This window comes from Macrosteles quadrilineatus, unplaced genomic scaffold (assembly GCF_028750875.1).
Source record: "Macrosteles quadrilineatus isolate MER2022 unplaced genomic scaffold, UCM_ALF_1.0 Scaffold_16__1_contigs__length_3527350, whole genome shotgun sequence".
Classification (NCBI taxonomy): Eukaryota; Metazoa; Arthropoda; class Insecta; order Hemiptera; family Cicadellidae; genus Macrosteles; species Macrosteles quadrilineatus.
Window position 1 is genome coordinate 1,926,709 of NW_026542609.1, and position 14,998 is coordinate 1,941,706.

Below are 14,998 nucleotides of genomic sequence, written 5' to 3' on the forward strand. Positions count from 1 at the left end.
CACACCACCTCGTGTACAAATTTACACCTTCAACTGCTCATATCGTTATAGGCCTACACACCACCTCGTGTACAAATTTACACCTTCAACTGCTCATATCGTTATAGGCCTACACACCACCTCGTGTACAAATTTATACCTTCAACTGCTCATATCGTTATAGGCCTACACACCACCTCGTGTACAAATTTATACCTTCAACTGCTCATATCGTTATAGGCCTACACACCACCTCGTGTACAAATTTATACCTTCAACTGCTCATATCGTTATAGGCCTACACACCACCTCGTGTACAAATTTACACCTTCAACTGCTCATATCGTTATAGGCCTACACACCACCTCGTGTACAAATTTATACCTTCAACTGCTCATATCGTTATAGGCCTACACACCACCTCGTGTACAAATTTATACCTTCAACTGCTCATATCGTTATAGGCCTACACACCACCTCGTGTACAAATTTATACCTTCAACTGCTCATATCGTTATAGGCCTACACACCACCTCGTGTACAAATTTATACCTTCAACTGCTCATATCGTTATAGGCCTACACACCACCTCGTGTACAAATTTATACCTTCAACTGCTCATATCGTTATAGGCCTACACACCCCCTCGTGTACAACTTTATACCTTCAACTGCTCACATCGTTATACACCCCCTCATGTACAACTTTATACCTTCAAATGCTCACATCGTTATAGGCCTACACACCACCTCGTGTACAAATTTATACCTTCAACTGCTCACATCGTTATAGGCCTACACACCCCTTCGTGTACAACTTTATACATTCAACTGCTCACATCGTTATACACCCCCTCATGTACAACTTTATAGCTTCAACTGCTCACATCATTACACTACACGCTCGTGTATAACAAGAACAACTTTACACTTTCACCTGCACACATCGTTATAGGCCTACACACCCCCTCGTGTACAACTTTATACCTTCAACCGCTCACATCGTTATACACTATACTCTCGAGTACACCATGTACAACTTTACACCTTCAACCGATAACATATTTATACAGTACAACACACTATCGTGTACAACATGTACAACTTAACATTTTCAACTGATCACACCGTTATACACTAAACTCTTGTGTACACCATGTGCATCTTTACACCTTTCGACTGCTAACATTGTCATACACTAGAATGCTGTGTACAAAATATACAACTTTACACCTTCAACTGATAACATTGTTATACACTAGAATGCTGTGTACAAAACATACAACTTTATTGCTTCGACTGATAACATCGTTATACACTATACTCTCGTGTACACCATGTACAACTTTACACCTTTGACTGCTAACATCGTCATACACTAGAATGTTGTGTACAAAACATACAACTTTACACCTTCGACTGATAACATCTTTATACACTATACACTCGTGTACACCATGTACAACTTTACACATTCGACTGCTAACATCGTCATACACTAGAATGTTGTGTTTAAAACATACAACTTTATACCTTCGACTGATAACATCGTTATACACTATACTCTCGTGTACACCATGTACAACTTTACACCTTTGACTGATAACATCGTTATACACTATACTCTCGTGTACACCATGTACAACTTTACACCTTTGACTGATAACATCGTTATACACTATACTCTCGTGTACACCATGTACAACTTTACACCTTTGACCGCTAACATCGTCATACACTAGAATGTTGTGTACAAAACATACAACTTTACACCTTCGACTGATAACATCGTTATACACTATACTCTCGTGTACACCATGTACAACCTTACACCTTTGACTGATAACATCGTTATACACTATACTCTCGTGTACACCATGTACAACTTTACTCCTTCGACTGATAACACCGTTTTACCCTACACTCTCGTGTACACCATGTACAACTTCACACCTTCGGGATAATTAATGTAATTATATTCCGGACGTACAACGCTCTGATTACTGATTATAGAGTGAGTGATTCGACTGAAAAGCCGCTGATTGCCAAAGAGCCTTGTTAGAGAAACTTCGTCACAACTCGTAATGTGTTGAGGTATAGACATTTTGTAAAGCTACAACAGCTATCCTGCTTTATCTGTAAATGTAAAATTTTGTATGGCTATTTGTAAGCGATACTCCTTAAAAAAAAATTAATCAGGAAGTATCCATTGTAAACGTTAAGACTGGAGAAACTCAATTAATAGTATACTTCGTACCTAGCACCGAAAATGAGGTTTTGCTGGCTCTAGATCATAAGTTCGAGACATTATACGTAATTGAGAAAATGTGTACTCTAATAGTCAACACAAATAAAACTTTAAGGTTACAGTATGTGAAGAATTAAAGAAATAATAATAAATAGTTGCTAGGCAGCGCAATAAAACAAGTCTATTAATATTGCAATGCACTGCTTTTGTATTTTGTACAGGGGTGGCAAATAAGTATAAAGTGCGTATTGCAGTTATACCATATAATAGTCAAAGGTTATACTAAAGCTTTGATTTTGTAATGGGAATGAAGTAAACAATTTGGTAAAATTTATTTTGTTTCTTTAAATTTACGGTATGCTATAATATAACACATCTATCATAGCGGTAATGTTCTACCACTGCACCTAAATCATAGAAAAAATAAATTATCAAATATTCGCACAATATCACTAATTACTCATTAAAAACATAAACATATCTGTAAACAATCCTACTTTGGCAGTTCTCATTGAGTATCACAGCTTTTTGTTGCTGCTTAGTTCAAATTAGATGTTGTCATCAATGCAAAATACCCCCACCGCAGCAAACACGCAGACTAAGCGAATTTCCATTTTCCTTGCTGGATTTCCACTAAAATATTCCCTGAAAATTGTCAGATTTATTTCCTATTTAGGTTTGCTGCTACAGGGAAGGAAGAAGCCCTAAAGGATTTTTGAGATAAGAATAGGTCTATATGTTAATCGGGAATGTGAGCTATCATTATATCAAATTTCAGTCCAATCCGTCCAGTGGTTATTGCGTGATTGAACTTCAAGCAAGCAAACAAACAAACACACAAACTTTCAAATTTGTAATATTACTATGATTATGTTTTAAGTAAATGGTGAGTGAAGTAAGTGATAAGTCGGTGGCTCAGTCGGTAGCGTCACGGACTTCGGACCCAATGCAGTGATGTCGTGGGTTCGGATCCTGGTCACTGCTACAAGCATTTTTATCAGTTCACCTTTGTACTGTACCGGCTCACCCCTTGCTTTGCTGGATACATTTCACGTACAGATCTGTAGTCCATGTGGGCAAATGCAATGTGAAAAGAGACCGCCAACCTCAAAAAAAGAAAACGCAAACAGCTGATTTTTTTTGCTCTAACAAGTAAAAACCTGCTCGGTCTCCAAATGACGATGACAGCTGGCATGGATAGCATTACGTAGCTGTCAGCCTCAAAATGTTAACGTTTGTAAAACAGCTAAAAACATCATGGTGTGGCGAAAATCAAATTTATGTTCTTTAACTACGAACACTTTATGGTGCAAATTTTAAACTAAATCACAGCTGAATATGCGTTTAGTATAGATTGTAGTGGATTATCTGGATAGCTTTGTTTACTGAACAACAGCACCTGTTTCTTTTTAGCAAGGATAATTTATTCAAGGTCAAAATGATCAAATACGGTCAGTTTTGAGCTACCAAAAAGCTACCGACTCTCAGGATCGAACCGGGGACCTTCCGTTAAGGCGATCACTGCCTCTCAGGTAAGCTACCCAGCTAATATCAGTTAGTTATGGTAAGGAAGTTGGGTATATTGATTTAAAATTCCAGCTGCCACTGATTAAAATAAAATTGGTCTTTAAAATAAAATATCGTGACTTAAGAACCAGTTAATCTTCCAATACAGCTGACTTTTTTGTAGTCTTGAGCCAGTTATGAAACATTATGTGTAACAAATCACTATATATTTCACCAAACATTACTAACCGAGGTGGTTATGGATTAGGTGGTGTGACCGTGAGGCTAATACGTTGGCAAACAGCCAGGGATTAAATATCTGGAGTATACATCTGAAACACCCTTGCCTCGATTCCAGTGCGAGGTTTGGTTAACTCTTTTTACGTGTATATTGTATAAAGCGAGCACTCAACTAACTGTTTTTAGTCATAGTTTAGCACTATCAAACCAATTGTTTTGACTACAAATACAATTTGACACAAAAATAATACTTTAAGGACAGATAGTACTATTTTCCCATTGGCTAACGTAATTGGAATTTTGGGAGGACTAATTAAGTAAAACCTTTTCATGACGTAAAGATTTTGAACACTATTGCAAAATGTTGGAGTTTCGGTGTCAACTTTACTCTATCCAACTAAATGACTATTGATGTAATCAACTAAGTTATACTCTATGACGACACAAAAGAAGCTCTTGAAACAACTTATACATTTTGGTTAAGTTTACAAGTTTACAGAGGTAGCTCGTACATTTTAATCAATGCATTTACAGAAATATACTTGTAAGGTGGACTATTCCGCATAATTAGGCAAAAAATATGAAAATGATCGAAGTTGTGGGTTTAGGATGAAATGTTTATCTAGCTTAGGGGCGGATTTGAATCTTCTTTTGTGCTGTTGCCAATATTGTCGAGGGTACAATGTTAGGTTCCCATCTCGACAGAGGGTTTGCAAATTGTACAATACTGCTAAAACGCAATTCAATATATACAACACTTCAACATATTTAGAGAATTTCCCATGTTTAGACACATGTTTAGAGAATAAGCTCTTAACCATAGGTCTCATGGTAAGACCTAGACCCGGGACCGATTTACTTTTTCGTTTTGAGGTCCCCGGAGCCCAAAAACATCCTCCATTTAAATTCATATATATATATATATATATATATACTGTATACAGGGTATCTGGTCATCAGTGTTACAAAATGTTTATGGTGTAAGTAAACGTAGGTTTACACGTTTGTACCAAATTTCATCAAAATCGGATGATTTTTGCTCGAGTTATCGCGCTAACGGACACATATATAAATATATATATAGGTATATATATATATGAATTTGAACGGATGGTGTTTTTGGTCTCTAGGGACCTCAAAACGAAAAAGTAAATCGGTCCCGGGTCCAGGTCTTACCATGAGTACTACGGTAATAGTTTACTTTCCTATAGGGGAAATTCGCTAAAATGTAAAAATACTCCATGTTTTGGAGTCTTCAAACAACTAAAGCGTACATAAGCAGATCTAAAACTAAATAGTGAAGCGTATGGTTGAAAAGCTTATAAAATGGCACAGTTTTTAACATATTTTGCTACCTTCTTGTATACAGGGTGTAGAATAATGTAATAGACTAATGTTTTTTTTTAATTTTATCATTGAGCTTAATTTTAATCATTGGAACTATTTACAATGGAGTTTTTAGTATTGATCATTAATAATTTTACGTTATTCTTATTCTAAATTTAATGTAGAACACGAAAATTACATAATCTACTCAAATCCATTAGCCCCCAGAGGCCACAAACACCGCCCTTTCAAATGCATATGTATATAAGCAATATAGTGTAATATATTTTCATGGTACTGTAAATAATATTTGTAAAAACAAAAACTATGCTAAGTTTTTTTATTTTCTCCCCTCATACATTTAGCCTACCCCAGTAGGCCATGGCGAAAGGAGGCATATATCCGAGAAAGTAAGCCTATTGTTTTCGTCAAAATTTTTCAGTTTGAGTTTTAAGTGGATATATTCCTTTTGAGTCCCCCTGAAAAAAGTGGTTTTTGAAGTGATGTCTTTCCGTGTGTGTGTCTGTCTCTCTGTATGTATGTATGGATGTGTACAGAGCTACAGTCCACACTTTTTTCCAATTGTGATGTAATGTTGTATGTAGTTAATCCATAGTATCTCAGGTGTCGTTTCAATTTCTTTTTAAATTTTGGTGATTTCTCCTATAAACACATAAAATTACGGAAAAGTCAATCTTTCTCAAAAAGGCCCGAACGATTTTGTTTAAAATTTAGTATGTTATAGCCCTTAAATTCCGATTATGCTCGGTGTTACTTCTATTAATACAAAAATTACGATAAAAATGTTATTACAACTTATGCTATTTTCCTGTTAAAACCCACTTAAATCAACGGGAAAATGGAATTTTGAAAGAAAGCCGGGTTTCATCACAATTAGTATGCTATGGTCTTTATAAATTTAAATAGAATAGTGCAATCCCTCATTTATGTTAATATTTAGGTTCAAAAGTAATTTTTTGTGATTTTCCTTACTAAATATCTAAGTTACTCCCACGAATGATACCGGTAGTTACAAACTAATAGGAGAAAGTATGTGTCAGATTGCTGATACCGTTTATTTATAATTTTTATTGATGTATGAAATGAAATTGCTCAAAGTCGACAAAACTTTGCCTGTATTAATGGAAAGTATAAAATCGTAAAACAATAGCACCGCCAGTTTTCCACGTCTGGGCTTATCTGTCTATAGGAACTTGTAAGTGCTCTGGGGGAAGTGCATGCTGTTTGGGGGATTAAAGCGCCGCCACTAGCACTTTACTATTGATTGGCTGAAATGACAGCTCTCTAGCTTCCGCTTGGTTAAAGTGCTTATTACTTCTCCGCCTTTACTGGGTTATAATTTATTTTTAACTGTATTTCACTTTTACTTTTAGAGTTAGACATCATGTTTTGAAATATTTTGAACCCTTCACTATGTGGGGTTTCCCCTAACAAACCTATTATATAGTTTTTTTCAAGGCCAGCATGGAACTTTTTTGGGAAACATACTAGGTATCATGAACTTAAAAGTGTATACACCGTTTCCCAAAAAGAATGGATACAATCTACAGAATGTATCTATATACGCGTTACCAAGGACCAAGGGTCGTAGAAAAATAGGTAGTTTTAAAGCTGGTGTTTTAAGTTTTTTTAGTACCATTCAAGAGTAATCAGCTGTTTCATTGTTGTTAGTGTACAGTAAGAGATCAATATTTTAATCTTAAGTTAAAATAAATAATGGGAAGTTGGATCAGTGACAACTCTCGGTGCCATGATAGAAAACGAGAACTGTATTGTGAACAAGAACTATTACATGCTGTTACCTAACAATACAAAGAGTTAAGTACAATAGGCAATGCACAGAGTACAAGACAGTGATACATAGATGACATCACACGTATGCAAAACAACATTGGTAAAAAGGTAGCCTAATATATTTTGTTGTCCTACAGTTAGCCCGTTTGAATTTTCAAAACATAAAGCTGCAACATGGAAGTGCAGTTGAAATCGCAGTGTATTGAATGGTTTACAGAGACGAGATTACAGATCTACAAAAACCAAACTACAGGTGCTGTTTTTGTCTGGGGTCTGTGAAAGATCAAGTTTATCTATCGCTCGCCGATCTCAAACAAAGATGAACTTTGGAAAATATCTAATGAAATGCGCCACAATGTGTGGTCAGAGCTGGAACACCAACTTTACTTTCGTCGAGCAAATAATGGAGGACATGTAGATTTTAGTAGATGAAACCATAGTAGCAAAAGACTTAAAAATATAAGGAAAAATTGCATATCAAAATTAAATGTTTATCTTGAAATAGTTATTTGTGTAACTAATGGGCAAAGTGGCACAAGGCAGTTTGCACTCGCGTTACATATTTTTCCTACAAGTTTGTAGGAAATAGTAGACTAATTTTGGTACTTACGTACTATACGGAGGCCACTTATTTTACAGCGCGCTGCGGCGGTTAGGTTAGGTTGGGTTATCATAAGTTTTTATGACTCATCTCGTATAGTTCGATTCATAACGAAACTAAGAAAGTTCTACAAACATATTTATGATAACCCAACTTAACCCAACCGCCGCAGCGCGCTGTAAAATAAGTGGCCTCCGTATAATACGTAAGTACCCTATTGTTTCCTTAAAATTATTAGTATACTAATAATTAGTCTTTCAAACTCTGTACAACACGTTTTTAGGTTAGGTTAAATACAAACATTGAACGTACATTGAAACATTGGGAAACACTACACCAGCTGATCGTACACGTAATATCTTTAAGTGGTGCCAACGGATATTTATAGGCATGCATTGTGGATGCGATACTCCCTGGTGTGGATTAACGTTAGCACGGGTGAGTACTACGACTATCCGCAGTACTATCCTGATAATTAGACCAATTCGTAATTACCAAGGCAAAAATGTGGTTCGGATTCCACTATAAACTGTAGGTCCCTTAGTTGCCATTAGCTGTATGGGCTATTAATTAACAGCTGTGTCTAAGGAATGTCGGCCTTAGTCACTAACAAGACTACAAGATCGCGCCACCCATCCTACACTCATCTCCACTCATACTTTGCTTAAAATACCTACTTTGTATGGTCACCATTTCATAGAACAGTATTATTTTCAAGCGTACACGTATTACGTGCCAAATAAAAACACGCTGTTTTGTATTGTTTGGTTGAAATACTGGTGTGCGGAAAAAAAACTGTGTTGCAAAAGTAAAGAGTGTGCGGCAAAAGTAAGTAGATGCAGCAGTTAGCAACTTTCTGTGCTATAATCAGTGCAAGGAAGGCCACATTGTCAGGTGACTAGGAAAAAATAATTTGTTTATGCCAGTTTACCTTTGATCCATTCTTTTTGGGACACCAGGTATACCAAAGTACATTTTGTTGGTTTTTTAGTATTGCGTTCAGGATTTATATACTTTCCAGTTGACAATTTTTCAGTAATATTTTAAAGCAGTAAAGTAATATTGAAAAATAATGAATATTTATTTTGTTAAAAGGACATTTCAACATTAAGGAAGATACTTAGATAAATAAGTTTTACTTTTAAAAGGTATCCGTTCCAACAAAAAGAACGTTATAAACTATATAGTTTTCCATTGGAACTTTTACAAAAATAAGATTTATCATATGAGTTTGAACTATTTTTGATAGATTTTGTAATTTTAAAATTTATTTACTTATTAGCAGGTTGAGTGGAATTTAACACAGCTTGTTTACACCATCAAGATGTTGTACAACTTTTGAATTAATTTGGTTGTACTTATCACTAATGCGATGGCAGACATTGAGTGTTTGAGAAAATGACCATGCTTCACCAGGAACACAACCATCCGTGCTGGATGAATATCTTCGAAGGTTGAAATTGATTCTGAAAACCAGTCTTGTTGGTAACAAATAATCGTAATATGTGTTCAAATGTGATCGAAATGTGCCAGAGAATAATGGTTTAATCGTGAGACCATTGTCTGCAATTATTTCACATATCCTTATAAATTAATTCAACATTGAATAAACGCTGCATTTCATAGCGATGTCCGCGCCACAGGATAAAAGGTGCTATTAAGTGTTGGTATTTGTCTGCTAAGTTCAAACGTAACCTTAGTGGGATGCCCGTTATTGTGAGTAAATTTGTACATTTATTCTATGATTGAATTTTCATTGTTTGCCTTTTAAACCCCTATTTTACATTTTCATTGTGTAGAAATGAAATAAGTATGCATTGATAAAAAATAAAGTATTTTTCACGGGTTACATATTTTAACTCACGAATTTTAAAATTGCCAAATTAAACAGTTTTTCCATTAAACGAAACATAAAATGTGTTAAAACACGGGTTACCAGTGCTGAAAATAAAACATGCGAAACGAAATACAGCAACCCCGAATTTAAGGTAGATTCTTTCTCATTTTATGGAAAACACGGGAGAACTTATTTTAGAAGATATTTTAATGGGAAGAGTACTTTCATCTTCTTGTATTATGTTTTCTGTCCTCAAAGTACTTTTCCATCGTGTACTACAGTAATTTTCTTTCTAAGTCCGGACTCTCACTTATTGTTTGTTTAATTTGATTTTTGCCTGTTTTGTATTCAGTGGTTTAAGTTTTTAATTTTTTTTTAAATCTTCAAATAATATTTTTAACTTACTAAATAGATGAAATTGTTGACTTTACAGCAAAACATTTGTGTAAACAATTTCTGAACAATATTATGAGGTATGTAAAATTATTATAGTCAGAAAATCGTTGGTCACAACATCGTCTGCTACAACATTAATGCAAATTAAGCAGCAGTTAGTAAAATATGGCAAAATGTGAGGATAACATATGATCGACGACATTGTCTGCAGTAGGACGCTATTGTGCTATTGTGCCCCACAATGGGCATCATTTATGCTGTCGGGATCTTATCCTCGGGTTGGCCTAAATCGCTACATCACCCAATCACCGATTTCCGCCATCAAAATCACCCTTCAATGGACAACACTAGGGGTTGGAGAAAACTAGTCTTAGCGAATTTCCCATATAGGGAATAAGGTATTATCGTAGGTCTCATGGTACGACCTGGACCCGGGACCAATTAACTGTTTCGTCTTTATGTCCCCAGAGGTCATGAACATCATCCATTCACATTCATACATATATGTCCGTTTAACACAACAACTCGAGCAAAAATGGTCCGATTTCGATGAAATTTGGTACGAACGTGTAAACCTACAATTATTCGAACGAGTGTGAACCAGAATGACCGGACCATGGAAACGAGGTTTTATGGGGGATCTATGGGGTAAAAATTGGGGTTTCTCGTTTTTTACCCTCAAAACTTCCCAAATTTCACAATTTTCCAACTAGACGATTTTGAAGAATTTAGAAAAACTAATTATTTAGTGTATTGAAGTGTTTTGTATGGTTACTGGTAATTTTAAAATGCCCATGTTATTTTTATGAAGAATAAGTAAACTGTTGTAGTTTGCAGTGTTGGGAAGTAGCGCGCTACAAGTAGCGCCGCTACAGTAGCGCACTACTTTTTTTGTAGCGTTAGCTGTAGCTACGCTACTTTTAAGATTTTGTAGCTTTAGCTGTAGCTAGCTACATTTTTAAAGTAGTTGTAGCGGAATTTTAGCTACTTTTCTCGCTACATTAACATTGTTTGAGGTAGTGATTTTTATCATAACCTCAACCTTACGTGAAACCTTTCAAACTGAGATTTTCAAAAAAATTAGGCTGGCTTCATACAGCTGGTTGCAGCCGTTTCATTCCCTATACAAACAACGTTGTGTGAACATGGAGGCCATTAAATGAGTGTTATCCACATATTTGCCTCTCATTTCCTTAATTTACTACTCTATGATTACTGTCAGATAAAATAAAATCGCTAGATGCAGACGACTTTTAAACGTTACCGGTGACTAAAGAAGCTATTGAATGCTTGCAAGTGATCGTCAGGGAAATTAGTAATCAATTTAGTTTCTTTATTATATCAATAGTGTTTCAACTTGGGTTTTAATGGAAACCAACACTAACACTAAACCTTAAAATAATGAGAAATCTGGTCTATCAACCTTTGCTTCAGCTGTTGATTGTGGTTCATCACCACAAGCCCTTCCTTGGTTAGATTACAAAGATTTTTCAGAGGTTTACTAAATTAACAAAGAGGAAGTTTCCTGATGTGATTTAAGATATGCCTGGACTAATTGATAATTGTAACGAAAAAATCTCCATATAACGTGAAACTTACATTGAACAAGTAGCATAGTTTGCTCCTGCTAACAGCTCTTGTATAGGACTATTCCTAGGCTATGCTATGGTTTAAGACAAATACCAAGTTCCAAGTTCAGTTATTAGGAATATATCTGTTTAGTCCTTGCAAGAACAAGCCTACCATAGCCAACTTGTTACATAGCCAAGTAGGCCTACATGTTATTTTTACTTTACAAATTTCAACATGTTTAAATTAAAAGCCGATTTCAGGATAAGTTGCTGAATGCTGTTTTCTATACCAACTAGGTTGAAGCACAATTTTCCCTATGCATAATGACAATAAAGGACGATTTCTTGACATTGAAAAGTGTTATTCATAGAACAAGTAACTTATCACTATGGTTAAAAGTTATAGCAATGTCGTTTTTAACATTAAAAGTAAAGAAAGGCAATAAACTCCAATTTCAGTAGGCTAGGCTCTGTAACAAACAAGTATTTTTAAATAATCGTTTTACAGTTTTATTGGTCTTAATTTTTTATATAAGACATCTATAAATCTTACTAATATTATAAATGTGAAAGTTTGTGTGTGTGTTTGTTTGTTTGTTTGTTTGTGTGTTTGAAGGTCAATCACGCATAAACCACTGGATGGATTGGGCTGAAATTTGGCATGATGGTAGCTCACATTCTTGATTAACATATAGGCATATTCTTATCTCAAAAAATCCCTCCGGGCTCCGCCCAGTGGCTCTGTAGTTCCCCATGTTAACCTTATGAGTTTTCTTATTTAAAGGGAATTAAAGAATTTAGTCAGCTGTTTCAACTAAAAAAGTGGGTGTTATAATATACAAAAGAATTAAAAAGTTATAAGATTTACCAACAGGGTGCAGCACTATATTTTTTTCCATTTATGTGAACAGCTAATTTGAACTAAGCAGCAACAAACAACTGTGATACGCAATGCGAACTGTCAAAGTAGGATTGTTTACAGTTATGTTTATATTTTTAAGTCATGACTAATTTGTGATTTTTTGCAAATTTTTAATAATTTATTTTTCTTAATTGGTTAGGTAAGAGGTAGAACATTATGGCCATGGTAGATGTGTAATACCATAGTATACCGTCAATTTAAAGAACCAAATTTTATCAAACTTTTTCCTCCCCCAATGCAAACGCAAAGCTTGAGTATAACTGCAATAAGCAATTTAAACTTATATGCCAACCCCGTACGAAGGACGGGTACTCTGCTAGTGAATCTATATTAAAGAAATAAAATGAGCTTTTAAAATATAGTTTGGTTGTATGTCCTTTGAACTTAATGAAATTTACATATAAGATGCTTAAAAATAATGCAATATTTAAACTAGTTTGCTTGTTTATGGATATATTTTGATCAAAATTGGCAAATCTATTTATTTTATGGTTGACAAAGTTATTAATGAACACACTTTATTAATTTACTATAAACACACTTTATTACCCTCCATGTAGCTGCAATAAACCTAGATACTCGTTAAACCTAATGTTATTGAAATAGATTTAATTGAAAATCTAATCGAGCAAATGGAAATTCCCTTTGTGTGCAGGTTTGCTTTGGGTTGTATTTCCCATACAATTTAAATAAAAAAAGGTCGTATTGTTGAACGTAACCGTTCATATTACATTCTATGGTCTGAATGGAAAACTAAGAAACTTAGTCCACCAATCAACATTGTCTATTCAATTAAAATCGTTTGAGATTTAGATTGTCCTAACAAAAGGTTAATTCACATTTATGTAAATCAGATTTTTAATTTTTATGTTATCTAAATATAAGGTTCTTTGTACGGTTGAAGGAAAAAATTTGTCTTCCTATAGATTATTTACGATTCACTTTACTTTTAACTTGCCCTGTTAATCAACATGCCTGAAAGGATAACAACATAGCCCTTCTCCATCCGATAACAGTCTAAAACGTTTTGTAACGTTTACTGGATATTTCATATTGTAACTTATTCCGAAATTACAAGAAATTATGATAAGAATCCCGGAAGAATCAGCATAAGCATAGATGGGTAAGGAACTACAACACCTTTCCTAAACCAAATTAAGTTAAGGATAAGATGCAGGCAAATATATTAATATTATCTAAACAGATATCATTATTGAATTTAGACGATAAAATTAAATTCAAGAGATTGCTTTAGTGTTAAACTTACTCGGGAGAGGCAGAAGTGTGTGTGAGGGTGACTACAAGGAACTCCAGAAGGGTGAGGACAGCAGCGGGCCGCATACTGAGGTACCTGACACTGGGAGGTTCACATGGCGGCGTCACAGCCATCCGTGCTGTCCGCAACCATCATCTGTCCTGTAACAGGTACAACAAACTGTTACTTTACATCACCACGTTGTGTATATGTAGTAGCCGCACATTGAGGTACCTGACACTGGGAGGTTCACATGGCGGCGTCACAGCCATCCGTGCTGTCCGCAACCATCATCTGTCCTGTAACAGGTACAACAAACTGTTACTTTCCATCACCATGTTGTGTATATGTAGTAGCCGCACATTGAGGTACCTGACACTGGGAGGTTCACATGGCGGCGTCACAGCCATCCGTGCTGTCCGCAACCATCATCTGTCCTGTAACAGGTACAACAAACTGTTACTTTCCATCACCATGTTGTGTATATGTAGTAGCCGCATATTGAAGTACCTGACACTGGGTGGTTCACATGGCGGCGTCACAGCCATCCGTGCTGTCCGCAACCATCATCTGTCCTGTAACAGGTACAACAAACTGTTACTTTACACCACCATGTTGTGCATATGTAGTCACCGCATACTGAGGTACCTGACACTGGGAGGTTCACATGGCGGCATCACAGCCATCCGTGCTGTCCGCAACCATCATCTGTCCTGTAACAGGTACAACAAACTGTTACTTTACATCACCATGTTGTGCATATGTAGTCACCGCATACTGAGGTACCTGACACTGGGAGGTTCACATGGCGGCGTCACAGCCATCCGTGTTGTCCGCAACCATCATCTGTCCTGTAACAGGTACAACAAACTGTTACTTTACATCACCACGTTGTGTATATGTAGTAGCCGCATACTGAGGTACCTGACACTGGGCGGTTCACATGGCGGCGTCACAGCCATCCGTGCTGTCCGCAACCATCATCTGTCCTGTAACAGGTACAACAAACTGTTACTTTACATCACCACGTTGTGTATATGTAGTAGCCGCATACTGAGGTACCTGACACTGGGAGGTTCACATGGCGGCGTCACAGCCATCCGTGCTGTCCGCAACCATCATCTGTCCTGTAACAGGTACAACAAACTGTTACTTTACATCACCACGTTGTGTATATGTAGTAGCCGCATACTGAGGACTGAGGTACCTGACACTGGGCGGTTCACATGGCGGCGTCACAGCCATCCGTGCTGTCCGCAACCATCATCTGTCCTGTAACAGGTACAACAAACTGTTACTTTAC

General features: G+C 36.1%; 1 protein-coding gene across 1 annotated transcript in view; it reads right to left on the reverse strand.

Moving 5' to 3' along the window:
- The window catches only part of LOC129005123 (gamma-aminobutyric acid receptor subunit beta-like), a 76,654-nt gene that overhangs the window by 13,793 nt on the left and 47,863 nt on the right, over positions 1-14,998 (reverse strand). Inside the window, exon 2 of the mRNA XM_054433936.1 lies at positions 13,708-13,856. Within this exon, the coding sequence (XP_054289911.1) occupies positions 13,708-13,829 (122 nt within the window). The 5' untranslated portion in view covers positions 13,830-13,856. The remainder of the gene's footprint in view (positions 1-13,707; positions 13,857-14,998) is intronic.